The sequence below is a fragment of the Phoca vitulina genome, unplaced genomic scaffold, assembly GCF_004348235.1.
Source record: "Phoca vitulina isolate PV1807 unplaced genomic scaffold, GSC_HSeal_1.0 scaffold20, whole genome shotgun sequence".
NCBI classification, from domain to species: domain Eukaryota; kingdom Metazoa; phylum Chordata; class Mammalia; order Carnivora; family Phocidae; genus Phoca; species Phoca vitulina.
In genome coordinates this window covers 19313795-19328956 of record NW_022589723.1, presented here as the reverse complement: position 1 = coordinate 19328956, position 15162 = coordinate 19313795, and the positions used below count along the sequence as shown (strand labels likewise).

The window sequence follows — 15162 nt, the reverse complement described above, 5'->3', positions numbered from 1 at the left end:
CATGTCAAGGCTTGTTAAAATGGGACATTTTTATCTTGTCAAAATGCTCACTGAAACATTTGTCCTAGCTATTAAAAGTTCCCTCATCATAAAAAGGATTATTGACAATAAGGATAGTAGAATGTACTACAATTAAATTTGGCCATGATATAAATGCTTAATGAAAAACATCAGTATATAAAAAATATAAAATCTACTCTTGCATAGGCCAAAATGTGGACCAGGAGTCTCTCTGGGCAGTGGAGTTATAGGTGATTATTTTCTTCCTTATGCCTTTTTGATTTTTCCAGACTCTAAAATGCCCATGTATAATATTTCTAGTTTTAAATACTGTAATATTTCAGTTTGTAGCTTGCCCATGCTTAACCAATCAGATCTAAAATACTAGCCATGTGAAGCAATTTAAGGTTGTTATGTCTCAAAACTTGTGGTCTCCATTAGAAAATGATGTTTTCTAAGAATATGCAATGGCACGTGTAGACAAAAACACTAGTAAGCAAAAAACTAAAGTTCAAAATTATATATTGCATACAATTCTGATTTTTTAAAAAAGTATAAACATGCTTATGAAAACACTAGAAGAAAACATAAAATGTTAACAGCAATCTCTGTTATTATAGGGCATGTAGGTGATTAATTTTCCTTCCTCATGTCCTTCTGTTTCCAGTTATAATAAACATGTACAGCCTTATCATTTGAAAAAGTTTAAAATTCAGTCTGGGAAGGAGAACAGTGTCTCTCTCCAGATTTGGAATATTGGCCTTTGGAATATTCCCTTTTCCTTGCTCTCCCGCAACTCCTGGCCATCCTGGTATTCCTTCTCCACTTGGTCCCTGCGGTTCCTTTTACCTTCCATTCCCCCAGCTGCCCCTCTGTCCAGAGCTCATTTCCTCTTACCCAGAACATGATAACAGTCTCTTACCCTAGTTGATTTTCCTGCTGTACATTCTCTCTCTGACCTACTTCTAGAAGCGCAAATGCTGGAATAATCCACTTGAATGACGTTGCTCCCTTGCTGAAAAACCCATGGCTCACCTTCCTAATGCTATTACTTGGAGTCCTCAGCATGACCTTGTAACTGGCAGGCATGGGCAGTGGGGGACAACATTCCCGGGTCCTCGCCAAAGGCTAGGCTCCAGTGGGCAGGCCCTTTTGCTTTCTTTAACTCATGTTTTATGAGAAGGCAGAGAAACCTGATTGTGCTAGCTTCACCAGAAGGGTTGTGGAGTCCCACTACATACAGATTCGGGCTCCACTGCTGACCTTGAACTTACTTAATCCCGAGGTATCTCTTCAGCTATGACACCGATATCTGCTTCCTTCCTGGGATGGCTGTGAGCAGTCAGGGCCAAGCACTCCGTGGTGGTCCGTAGCTGGTTCCCTTCTGATCTCTCATCGTTAAGGGACTGTCCTCTATTTCTCTGACACTTAGAGATCTCAAGAACTACTATCAACTGCCCCTTTGTTGTAGGAGTTCAACCCAATTCATTCTCCCCATTCGTTCTCCAGTCCCATGGTGACCTCTGCATGGTAGACATTCCCCCTTTGAGGTGTCCCCACTGCCACCAGCCCTACAAATACGTTCCTCTCAAATTTGGCTCTGTTGAAATGTTCAGACCAGTGCCCCCAAATCTCTTTATACTCAGGGGGTCATTTCTCTGAACCTTGATGTGGCCCACTCGGCTATGATGGCTGCCCCCTGCCCCCCTTAACCTCCTTGTCCTCATCTCCAACAGTGACACCACAATGCCTAGCCTCCCAAACAGAAACCCAGGAGGCTTCACAGACCTCTCTCCCTCCTTGTCCCTGCATGTCACCAAGTCTAGCTCCTTCTTCGTAAGCATGGTCCAAATCCATCCTACACCATTGCTTTATGTGAGACCTTCATCACATTCTGCCTGAAGTGTGGCCATAGGCTCACTTCTGCTTTTTCCACATCTCCAGCCTCATCCCCCGCCCCCCCCCCCCGCCTTCCCACTGCTGCTGCTGCCTGTGGAGTACTCACTGTATTTCAGCCTTGAGCCAAGCTTTATGCACTGTCTTTATAATTCCCCTGATGACCCTGTGACAGTAGATGTTAAGATCCCATTTGATTGATTAGCAAAGATTCAGAGAAGCTCAAGTAACCTGCTTAAGTAGTGGGGCCAGGATCTGGTCAGCCAGAGCCAGCACCCTTAGCCACCAGATGGTTTTGCTTGTGTAAGTTTGCCCTCCCTTCAGTGGCCTGGGCCTGTCTGTTGACTTCTGGATGGACAGACAGGGACCCTGGGTCTGTGGCTGTCAAATGTTTAATAAATGGGATGTGTCCCTTGCAGAGAACCAATGCTACATTTACTCAGCCTTACAGTATTGGTTGAGATCAGGCTCTACCATTTTCTGACTCTCGTCTTTACTCCAAAAGTTTACCCTTAGAGGAGGAATTTTTTTTTAAGTTTTAAATTATAGCATCCATTACAAAGACGCTTTCCACTGTGGAGCCCCACAGGATTAATACTGTGCTGCAAAGATCAATTGTGTCCATGTCTGTAAGCTGCCAAAACAGCCAGTTAAATGGTAACCCCAGAAAACCTATTGTCTGATGCTTTCTTACTGATTAAATAAACGAGCTGGTGTTGACCCAGCGTGTTGTAATAAATCAAAGGTTATAAATTAACTGCGTATACTTTATCCCACATGTAGAAGTCTGAGCAACCATCGTGATCAAAGGAAGATGAAGTTTTAAAAAGCTATTTCTGTTGGCTTTTCTCATGCACAAACTTCCCTTTCTCTCTCTCTCTTTTTCAGCTTCATTTTGGATAAAAAATGTGTGATCAGACCTTTCTCGTTAACGTATTTGGCTCCTGTGACAAATGTTTCAAACAACGGGCTCTGAGACCAGTTTTCAAGAAATCTCAACAGCTCAACTACTGTTCAATGTGTGCAGAAATTGTAAGTGCCACTTTAAAAAAATTAAAGTGGTTATCTTGTTTTAAAATGATGTCTAATGTCAGGGACCTGTGACAGATGAGTTACCATAGAATCACTTTACACACACAGACATCTTCAGCACACTTGGACTGAGTGAGGCAGTATGCGTGGGGGTTTACGGTGTGGACTCTCTGACCTCCTGGGTTCAAATCCTGGTTATGTTCCTTGGTGGTGGTGCCAACAGATCTCAATTGACTTAGGAGGTCAGTTTTCCCATATGTAAAATAGGAATAATAGCATCTATTTCATAGGGTTTTGTGAGAATTCAATGAGTTCATTTGATAAAGCATTTAAAACAGTACCCAGCACAGGCCCTGCTCAATGAATGTTTTAACGATTACTACTTTTTTTAGGGCTAATGCTTTTTTCTTCTGCTTTCTGTCTGCTTGGAAAGCAACCCAGCTGAAAGGGACTCTGGCAAACAAACAGCCTGGAAGTGCCTCTTCCAAGGCTGTGGTCCAGCTTTCCCTAGGAACAGCTCTGCTGAAGACGGGACCCTACAGGGCCTCAGTAGTAAGCAAAATTAAGCTCAAGGAAATGTGCTCCTTAGGCCTAAGATTTCAGTGAGGGCTAGGGACTGAGTATAAATCCTTACATTTTTCAAAGAACACAGATCAGTCCTCACTAGAGGTGGCTATGCACAGGTCTTTTCAGATCTTTGTAGCAAAATGCCCATAGCATGGCAGAAGCCCTGAGAGGATTTGCAAAGCCGTGCTCAGTAATACGGCTCAGCAGAGCCCCCACTTGGTCAAAAGTGGTAAAGTACTCTTCTCCAAAATCCCAATTGGAAACCCCTGATTATCAACACATTTAAAACCATCTATCAAAGAGAGGAAAGGTGGTTTTTACATTTTACCCAACTGAAGAGGAAAAGGCAGTAGTCAGCCTCTTGGTCCCACTGTAACCCCTGACAGTAATTACATTTAAAAAATTATTCTCATAAAGCAAATGGCAAGTAAACAGCCCAGAGAGACACAAAGGCTTTGGGACAGCGCAATAATCCTGATGTCACAAGATTCAGGCTTAGTGTAATGGGCTTCTACCTGCAGCGCATTGTGTTCTAAACGTGGCTCTGCACATCATCGAACTGACGACATTCAGTTCTTAAAATAAGCCTGCTTTCCGGTGGCCCTACCATCCTGCAGCAGTGCTATTTATTAATCTTAGCTCTTCTACTTTTTAAACAACTTCTTGTGTGGATACTGGGAGCCCAGGGTCCCTGTGGTCACATCCGGTAGCATCATAGATTCTCCCCAGGGCAGAGGCTCTGCCTGGAGAGCTTTTCCAGGAAACTGTCACAGGCCATCTCCACAAGCACTTGGGGGTTCCCAAATATTCAGACACCCTCCTGCGGCTGAGGAGACATCCAAATGACTGACAGCTAATTTTCACCTGGGTGTTTGCGATTGTGTAAGCAGCCCCCCCCCCGCCCCCGCGGACCCTTTTCATGAACAGGGGCAACGCCGGGACTCCACCCCTGCCGAAATGTAGCAGACCTCAACTTTTCTGATCTCCGGCTTCCTTACTTAGAAAAAGGAGTTAAAACCAAAGTACAGAAAGGCACTTTGCAAACTTTCCCATCTGTTAAGAAGTCACATGGCCTTATCTCTAGATGGTAGAGCCTCTAGAATGGAGGATGTTTGGGATCTCTTTACAGAGAGAACCTCCAGAGAAGGGCACACCCCAGCGTGAAGCTCCACTCGCCCCAGATCACACACAGGCAGACCTCGAGCAGGCACACATCCCATGATGGGCCACAAGGCATCACTGAGGAAGTGATGAGAGGATGCTGTTTGGCTAGGCCTTCTGAGGTGACCCTGGTGAGAAGTGTCTCCCATGACCTAGTGTCTCATTTAAATTACTTCATGTGAATCGCTCGAGTGTATCAGGGAGGTTTAATGAGCAAATAGTTTGTGTCAGGCTCAGCTCTGAATGCTCTGCTTGGTCAGCCCTGGTGAGGCCTTTCTGAGGAGGTGTTATCCATTTACAGATAAAGAGCCTGAGACACAGAGAAGTTAAGTAAATTACCAGAGGCCACACAACACAGCCAAGATTTATCCTCAGGCAGTATGACGTAGATGGAACCTGTGCTCTTACACTTTTGCTCTATGAACTCTGAAGCAGATGTCATATTTTCGCTTTCATAAATAGTTGCCTGAATCTAAAGCATTTATATTTATATATTGATATTTTATATATTTGTTTTTAATTATATATTTTATATATTCTGTTTTATACATTCACTTAATAAACTAACATTAACTGAATACCTACCATATACCAGTTATTATGCTAAATACTGAGGATAAATGATGAATAAACTATATTGATGGAAAGGGAAAAGGGAGCTAGCTGGTAGTTAATACGCATCTGCTGTGATGGAGAAGTCTGCTAAGAGGTTCACTCACATTATCTTACTTAATTCTCATAACAGCCCTATGAAGTAGATTTTCCAGATAAGGAAACTGAGGAGCTCAGAATCTAACCTCCTAGACCACCATGTCTAGATGAATACAGATTACTTCCAACTTTTCTTTGATAAAGAGCTGCCCAGGACAGCAAGTAGAAGCCAGATTCCTCAGGGAGTGGGGGGGTGAGAGCGGCCCCCAAAATCCTGCTTGGGAATGTTTGCTCTGAAATTTGTCACCTTGATCCGCCTTCCCATTTTGCACACACACACATACACGCCAGGTCATGGATGGGGGGAAAGGGAGAAGCCACGTGTTGGGTCCTCCACACTGAAATCCAGAGGATGTAGCCAAATGAAGCCACACTGCCTAGGTCCAAATCCCGCCTTTGCCTCTTTCTGGGAGTGTGACTCAAGCAAATCATTTAACCTGGGCCTCGGTGTCCTCGTTTGTAAAATGGGGATAACGGTATCCATTCAGGGTGACTGTTGCGATTTAGTAATATGAAGTGCTTGGAACAGTGCCTGGCACTGCAGGGGACCTGGAGAAAAGAGATGCTTGAGCCTGCCATGAAGTTACTAAATTTGCGTCCTTGAGAGAACCCTAGCAACCTTTCATTCTAAGGTGGAGGAAGCTGCCTCAGAAGTGACACATCTGGGATCACTGAGTGTGGGCTCAGTACACCCCGGGGTACTAATTCCAACCCTGCCAGCACCTCCTTTGCTAACCCCAGGCCAGGGACTGTGTGAAGAGAGGTAAAGCAAACCCGGGAGTGCGCTTCCTAATGCTGTGAAGCCTTGACAGCTTCTCAGAAACCAGATTTCGTTTTATTTTTGTATATTTAAGTATATTTAAGTTCGCTGTGGGGGGAGCACCAGAGCTACCCAGGACCAGGCCGGTATCAGCGTATCAGTGGTGCCGGCTGGGCCTCGTTGCCCACTCCTCGCTCATCTACTCTGCAGGTAGCCGCCACTGGGCAGCCTATCAAGTCCCATTGAGGGGAGATCGGTGCCGGGGAAGGGGCGGGTAGTAAGGCCGTGTCAGTGGGGCTTCACCGACCCGCAGAAGCCGGGCAGTCCTGGGTTGGAATCCCAGTTTGGTGTTTCACTACGTGCGCGTCCTCCGGCAAGTCACGTTACCATCTGAGCCTCGGTTTTCCCACCGGTAAAATGGGCACGACACTCCCTGCTTCTCCGGGGTGGGGTGCGCAGCAGCGCCACCGAGGGCATCGCCCTGGGCACAGCGCCAGGCTCGCGCGGCAGGTGCCAGGGCGGGGGGGGGCGCGGGTGTCCGCGGGCGCGGCGGGCCGAGAGGGGGGAGTGGGCCTCCGCAGCCCGGCTCGCAGCTGCCCGCGTCAGCGCCGGAGGGCGGGGCCGCGTTCGGGGAGAAGGCGGCTGGAGCTGCGCCGCGGGCCGCTCCCGCCCGCTCGCCGGCCAGGCCTCCGTCGCCCGCTCACCCGCATCCCCGCTCTCCGCTTCCCTCCCTGCCGCGTCCCGGCGCGAAGATGGCAACCGACGGGCTGCACGAGAACCAGACGCTGGCGTCGCTGAAGACCGAGGCCGAGTGCCTCAAGGGCAAACTGGAGGAAGAGCGGGCCAAGCTGCACGACGTGGAGCGTGAGTGCGGGCCGGGGCGGGGGCTGCGCGCGGGGAGGCGGGCCGAGGAAAGCAGACCGGCCCCCGAGGGAGCGCGGTTGGGGGGTGGGGGGCTGGGCCTGGGGCGGGAGCCAGGCCAGCGCCCGCGCCGAGGATGGGCCCCCGGTTCCCGGGCGCCAGGTGAGGCGTGGATTGCGGCCCCGAGCCCCGGGTTGCGCGGCTGTGGCGCCCGAGCCTGGCGGCCCTCGGAGGCGCCGGACACCTTGCAGAGCCCCCGCCCGCTAGCGAAGGCCGTTCCGCCTCTGGGCGGGGGCGCCGGTGGTCGCCGCCCCTGGCCTCTGTTCTCCCCCCCCCCCCAAGCCCCCCCACTCCACCTCCCAAGGATCTTGGGACAGTTCCCTCCATCACCTGCTTGGAAGATGCGAACTGATCGCATTTCTGCCCGAGCCGGGTGGAGGCGGGTGTCGGCGGTAGCCCGCGCAGCGAGCCTTTGTGGGCGCGGCCTAGGGTAAACTCCTGTTTGGTTTTTACATCATTTAGCTTTCTCCATCACTGTTGTGTCTTTTCTCAGTTTTGCTTTTACAAGGAAGCAGACTCTGAGTTAAAACCTCATTTTTTCCAGTCTGCCCCCTGTCCTTGGGGGTGGAGAACCGGATGGGGGGAAAAAAGCAGAGGAGCTTACCAAATCCAATCATTTCGTTCATTTAAGGCTGTTTAAGAAGCCTTTGAATGGATGCAGTGCGATTGGCATAAAAGAGCAATAGCAATCTTAAATAAACTTATTTATTGACCACTACCATAATTCAGAAACGGCTCAGTGATTTTTATGAGGGAGCAATTAAATAGCCAGTTTAAATGACTCTTGGTGGGATCCGCTTCCCTTTACCGTCAGATGGTTTGTCCTCAGCAGAGTTTGGGCTCAGGGCCAGGCTTGGGGAAATGGCTTTATCTGCTTATTTTTCAGCTCCGAGGGTGGCCTCTCCCCTTTGCTGAGCACAGCCTCCCCCATGGTACCCTCAGTCACCCCTATACATTGTGCTCCTACCATTCCTATCTGGTGCCACCCCTTTTAAAATCTATTTGGAGACAAAACATGGGGTTCATGCTAGGTCGTTTAGCACCTGATGCCTTTCTTTGAAAATCACTTGATAGAAGCAGATGACCTGAATCTAGAGTGCACGGTGCTTTCGTAGGGGCCTCCTTTAAATCGGAGACACACTAAACCCCTATATCATTTAGGGATATGTCCAGCTACAATTAACTATAAACCTCAAATAAAGTAGCTAAGCAAATTGGGAGTGATTTTCCTTATATAACAGGAAGAATGTCGGTGATCACCAGCTTTGGCTCAGCTGCCCAGTGTGCCATTAGGGACCCAGGCTCCACTGGCATTAGCCCCATGATTATAATATGACCACCACAGCTCCAAACATAACCTCTGTATCCAGGGCAAGAAGAAGGGGGAATGTGGGCACCAGCTTCTGGTTCTCCTTCCTATCAGGAAAGCAGAAGTTTTCCCCAAAGCCTCCTTTCTCCCAACAGATTTTGTACTTTATTGGCCAGAAGTAGGTCACATAGCTACTGCAAGGGAGGCTGGGAGAGGGAGAAGTGAGCTGGACACATTATCATCCCCAAATAAAGTTAGGTTTCTGTTATCAGCAAGCGGTAGGGAACAGAAATTGGGAGGCACCGGACAAAAAATTCTGTCTCATTTCACTTTGCAAATTCCTACATTGTGCAGATGCTATGGATGATGCTGTAAGTGTGGTGTGGGTGCCTCTGAGGTAGGTCATCTGACTTCTGCATGTTACAGATGAGGAAACTGAGGCACCTCGGGGTGAAAGGACTTGCCAGAGGACTGCAGCCAGTGAGTGATGGGACCAGGATTCCAGCCCAGGCAGTCAGAACTGCAGCCCAGCCTCACTTCAACTCTGTGCCCAACCCCTTTGGGCTCTGTGCAGAGGAGGTTCTCCAGAAACTCTCTTCATCAGCAGTGCAGACTGCCTGCTGGGAACCTCTCAGCCTTTTCTGTGACTTGGGAAATGGCCCTAAGGCAGAGAGATAGTCAAGGTAGAGCTTTTCACCAGGGAACCCCCGTCCTGCCAAGGATGCAGTATCCTCAGAAACCAGGGACCCACAGTGGAAAGACCTATCCTCACCTGCATAGAAGTCAGCATTTTGGAGTTGAAGAGACCAGAAGTCATATGGCCATGTTCCCCTTTATTTCCCCTGCAGCTTTATTCCCCCCAACACTTCTCCTTTACACCTGTATAATACCTTTGCTCCTTTGAGGCTCCTGTCGTTCAAGTGACATCCTGTTTTCCCCTCCTCCATGCTGCTGGCTCCTGACCTCCCCAGCCAGGCTGCCTCATTTCTTATGGCCTTTGGCACCTAATATGAGCCTTCCTTTTGACCTAAGCCCTGCCCCATCCCTGGTGTCTTCAGGGTTCACAAGTGTGACCCTTGTAACACGCTGGCCTCTCGCTCCATCACAGCCTCCTGGGTCTCGTTAGCTCTCAGAGCTGCTCCTCCTCTTCTGACCACACCCTCTCCTCCAGAGATCTCCATGATCCATGATCACTGGGCTCTTCTCTCTACCAGTCTCTCAGCCTCTTACTGAGCCTGTCGTTTTTGCATTTTGGTGTTGTTATATAGATGGTCCTGTAACCCCCTGCCCTAGCTAGGGAACATATTCAGGCCACAAGCTAAGATGACCAAGGCATCCCGGTTTGCCTGGGACTCTCAGTTTTAAAATGGAAAGTGCTGCATTCTGGAAAACCCGTTAGTCCTGGGCAAACTGGGTTGATCAGCCTTCTATTAGCTCTGACTTGCCCAAATTCTTGCCTAAAAACACAACAAAATAGCCTGAGCTTGGAGGAAAAGCAAACTTTACCCAACTCCAGACCCTCACGTCTTCAGCTCCCATCCCTTTGACCCTCAGACCAACGTCCATACCGTTGGGCCCTCATCCCCAAGTCAGACCCTTGGCCAACATTAAATAGAGGAAGTGGCTTATATGGGTGGCCCAAGGGGAAGGCAGCCTACATCAAACTCCATGGCCCCAGGCCCCATACCCCTGCCTTTCCCCTTACTCCTCCAGAGCTTCCTCCTCCCTGGATGTTTCCCCTTATTGCCTTCTGCTTACCTTCTACCATAGGTAAGTGTTCCCTTGCTTGATTGTAAGACATTTTAGAATCATGAGGGTATAGTTTGTATTAGTTTCCTATTGCTGTTGTACATATTTCCATAAACATAGGAGCTTAAAGCAACATAAATTTATTCTTTTACAGTTCTGGGCGTCAGAAGTCTACAGTGGGTCAGCAGGGCTTCATTCCTTCTGGAAGCTTTAGGGGAAAGTCCCTTCCTTGCCTTTTCCAGCTTCTAGAAGCTGCCTGCAATCCTCGGCTTGTGGCCCCACATCGCCTGACCTTTCTGTCATCACCTCACCTTTGACTCTGATCTCCCTGCGTCCCTCTTATAAGGACCCTTGTGATGGGAGTGGACCCACCTGTATACAGCAGGGTAATCATCCCAGCTCAAGCTCCTTAACGTAATCACATCTGCTAAGCCCCTTTTGCCGTGTAAGGGAACATATTCACAGGTTCCAAGGATTAGGACATGGCCATCTTCGGAGGTCCTGTCACAGGCTCTCAAAACTAGAAGGGTCACCTGCTTCAGCCTCAGTCCTCAGGCACAAAAAGTTTCCTTCTCCTCCCTATAACCCTTATGGATGAGGAGACTGTTGAGATCCAGGGAAGGGTGAGGGGAATGTCCTAAGGTTCTGCAGCTACTCTAAGGGAGAATGGGGGAGTAGACGCCAGGGTTCAGGCTCCTCGTATTAGCTCTCCTTCTCACCCTGCTAGGCCATCGCTCAGGCAGTTGAGATTTCCATTAAGAAGGAAAAAAAAAATCCATGTGTGTGTATGAAAAGATCTCAACATTAAATTTAAAAAGTCCCAAGCAGTATATTTAACATGATCTCATTAGCGTGAACAAGCTTAAACAAATATGCATTTAATTTGTGGCAGGATACGTGAGAAACTTGTTATCTCTAGAGAGGGCCCAGGGGAGTGAGGGGAGGCGGAGGTACTTTTCGATTTATACCCATCTGTGCATTTCCTGCTTTTATAATAAAAAATGAGTACTGGAATGGGAGTCAAGATCAAGAACAAAGAAGAGAATTCAACTTTAAAGAGTCCTTAACTTGAAATTAAACTGAAGAATGATCCAGAAAACAGGCTGAAAGCAGGTCAGGAGGCACACTGTGTTTATTTCAGCCAGCACGTATGGCAGCCTCGTGGGGCTGTGAGGGGCTTCTTCCAGATTCCCACCCTCTTTGGGGGCAGATTCTAATCTAGTGTAGGAACAAAGACACTCAAAGAAGATTTATGTAATTTCAAGTACAAATCCAGCTGAAATTTGGTCAAGTTCGCAGGACTTATCATCAGATGCTATTCACTTTTCTATCTGTTCTAAATGTAACTTTGTGAAAGGTTTTATTCTTAAAGGCTATATTATGACTGGAGCCTTGGACTATTCTGATTTTATGGTGTAGGGAGAAATCGAGGAAAACCGAATTTCTGGATGAGTCTGAAGCCAATATGTTGACTGACTTTTTCTGCGTTCTAAGGAAATAGGCCGCATGGCCTGAGGCTAGACGTGAGTTTCCCTACAAACTAATCCTCTCCCTGCTGCTCTCCCACATGCTGCCTGCAGCCATGAGAGGGAATGGAGAGCAAACCTGCCTTTCATCTCCTCTCCCCTTGCTTTGGCTCTGCATTCATAATTGCATACAATCTAGCTTACACAAGTGAATCTAGGGCACCATCATAATAAGCTAAGGCCCACTATAACAAATTTAGAAATCTAGACGAAAACAAGCCATTCATAACCCCACCACCCAGGGGTAGCCAATTTTAATATTTTGATATATTTCATAGTTTATGATTTTATGATTGTGCATATTATTTGTGAGCATACTTGGGATTGTACTAGATTTAGAGTTTGAGCCTAATTTCAATTTAACACAATGAATTAAATAGTTCCCCGTGTCATTTTGCCATTCTTTTTAATGTCAATATTTTGAAATTATTGTATGGAGCCATATAGTACTCCGTCTGAAAGACTGTACCATTGCTTAGCCTATCCAGCTTTTAATTAGGGAATTCTGGGGAGGTTTTTTCTGTGTGTAGCTAATATATGTTTTGGAGCAATTCCGAAATCTCAAGCACAAATGAGGTAATGTGATTGCAGATGTTTTCCTTCCATCCAAGTGTTTGAGGGTTTTGTTTATATCCACTCCATTCAATCCAGGGGTAGAATTAGACAGGATCCATTTTTTTTATTTTTTTATTTGTAGTTTTTAAAATTGAGGTATAGTTGACGCACCATGTTACATTAGTTTCAGGTGTAACAGTGATTGGATAACTAGGTTATGCTCTGCTCACCACAGGTGTAGCTGCCATCTGTCATCAGACAACACTAGACAGTATCATTGACTGTATTCCCTATGCTGTTATCCTGTTTTATCCCTGTGACTTACTCTTTTTTTTCTTTTTTTAATTTAAATCAATTAGCCAACATACAGTACATCATTAGTTTCCAATGTAGTATTCAATAATTCATCAGTTGCATATAACACCCAGTGCTCTTCACATCACGTGTGCCCTCCTTAATGCCCATCACCCAGTTACCCCATCCCCCCACCCTCCCCGTGACTTACTCATTCCATAACTGGAAGCCTGTACCTCCCTATCCTCTTCACCCATTTTGCCCATCCCCCCACCTCCTCCCCTCTGGCAACCATCAGTCTGTTCTCAGTATTTATGGGTCTGCTTCTGCTTTTTGTTCGTTTTGTTTTTTAGATTCCACATATAACTGAAATCATATGGTATTTGTCTTTCTCTGTCTGACTTCACTTAGCATAATACCCTCTGGGTTTATCCATGTTGTTGCAAATAGTAAGATCTCATTCTTTTTTATAAGAAGCATGCCATTGTGTGTGTTGTGTATATATATATATATATATATATATATCACATCTTTGTCCATTCATCTATCAATGACACTTGGGTTCCAAAATGAATTTTTTAGAATTAGCTTTGGATAATTTTTCATCCTCCGTTCCTTAGATCTTCTACCAAATGGTGGCCATCAAAGACTGTATATTGGTGCAAAATTTGGAAGGTGATTCAACCTCCCCTTTCCTTACTCCAGTCCCAATGGATCCTTCAAAGCCAGGTGCCTGTGACGTCTCCTGATGGCTCACCTGCCAGCAGTCAGCCGGGTTACCTCTGTCCCCGCGCTGCAGCTGCGGTCTGCCCCCTGCAGACCATGAGCTCAGGAAGAGCAGGGACCGTCCTATTCTTTTCTGTACCCGAGCATCCGGCACAGTACTTGGCACATACTGGGGGTTCTAGAGATACCATTCAAGCTGTAACTCTTCAGTTTAACAGATGTGAGATTGGCCAGATAGAAACGGGATGGAGTGGGTTGGGAGTAAACCTATATATGGGAAAGGAAAATGCAGTGAGAAAAAAATAATTAGTAGCTGGGATGTGGTCAGATTCACATTATATAAGGAGGGCCCCATATCGGTTGGGTGAGTCATCTTTTTAATTCATTAATTTTTTTTATTTTCATGAGAGGGACATAAAATAGCTGTGGTTGTCCGAATGCTGAATCGGGGAAAGCTGCAATAATATTGACGTGAAGTTTGAAAACAAAACACTAAACAAAATATGCTCACAACTCTGAGCTGGTACAGGCTTGTGTAAATGGCCTGTAAGAATTTAGAAAATTTGCCGTCTTTAAACTATATTCAGTATGTTTTTAAGAATGTATCTGTAAAAAACTAGTGTGCCATTTGTGGTAATAAAGAATGCAATGTTTTAGCAGAAGTGATAGCATAATAATTGCACATTCATGTAGTACTTTTTCCTTTTTAAGATTTTATTTTTAAGTAATCTCTACACGCAACATGGGGCTTTACCTTACATCCTGGAGACCAAGAGTTGCACGCTGCGCCGACTGAGCCAGCCACGCGCCCCTCACGTAGTACCTTATAGTTCAGCAAGGATTTTTTATAGTTGGGTTTTCACAGAGACTTTTAACTTGTTCACAGTCTTGTTTTTTTATCACAAAGGAATGGGGCAACTAAACGAAACCAAGACTTCTTGGAGAAGTGGCTGATTCTAGGGCCAGAGCAGGGAAAGAACATGAGCCTGGAATAAGAAATGCTTAGAGAACGATAGGGACATGTCAGAAGGTCCAGGCGCTTGCTTGATGGGGCTCCCACTGAGCAAATCAGCGACTAGTTGAGCATAAAAATAAATAATAATACTAAAGGGTTATAACCCCTTGAATAAGGTAAGAATCCATGAGTTCCACCTAATATAAATGAACAAATAAATACAGTGAAGAGGAGGGGAAGCTCCTTTTATTAGAAAGCCACCTAAAAATGCAGAAGGAATGATGGAATTAGGAGAATCACTTGCCAACCATCATCATCACCCATTCAGGCAAGACTCATGAACAGATGTTAAAAAGAGGGTATTGGAGTTTGATGAGTGACGGGGTATTTGTGGAGTCTCAGAGTACATCCCCACAGGACACTTTTTCATTACAAAAGGCAAAATGGTAACTCTCCAGTGAAGAAACCCGGCAGACACCACCTCAACTGAACGGTCAGCGTGCACAGTGCCAGTGACGAGCCCAACGGACGACAGGCGCCTCCTGACGGGGCGCACTGGCGGGGACTCAGCGTCCGTCTGTGGCGTTCCTGCCGAACACGCATCACCTGCATCTGATCTTGAGGAAGCGGCAGACAGGCCCACACTGGGAAACTCAGTAGCTGGAAACCAAAGAAACATGACAATTGAGGGCAGCACGTGGTCTTGGATTTTCTTTTGCTGTAAAGATATTATTGGGATGATGGAGAGTATCTCAATAAGGTCTGTAGATTGGACATAGCATTGTTCCAGTGTTAATTTTCTGACTTTGATAATATACTGTGGCTATGTAAGAGAGTTCCCTGTTTTTAGGAGATACACAATGCAGTGTTTAGAGAGACGGAGGGGAGGGAGGGAGGGAGGATTTCTGAGAAGAGGCGCTGTTGTCACAGGCTTGAGCCGCAGTCCAGTCCGGCCCTCCCTGCCCCATTTCCGTGAGGGAGGTGGCACTCCCCAGCAAGG

At 46.7% G+C, this 15162-nt stretch overlaps 1 protein-coding gene across 5 annotated transcripts in view; it reads left to right on the top strand.

Annotated features, from left to right (window-relative positions):
• Window positions 1-2802: 2802 nt before the first annotated feature.
• GNB5 (G protein subunit beta 5) overlaps window positions 2803-15162 on the top strand; it is a 43003-nt gene continuing 30643 nt past the window's right edge. Inside the window, exons 1-2 of one of the 5 annotated variants that reach the window (XM_032417201.1) lie at window positions 2803-2928; window positions 6880-6991. In XM_032417201.1, the coding sequence (XP_032273092.1) occupies window positions 2803-2928; window positions 6880-6991 (238 nt within the window). Of the gene's footprint in view, window positions 2929-6264; window positions 6338-6520; window positions 6540-6619; window positions 6638-6737; window positions 6992-15162 lie in introns of those variants that run through there. The other 4 variants (XM_032417203.1, XM_032417206.1, XM_032417205.1 and 1 more) reach the window with 4 other exon arrangements.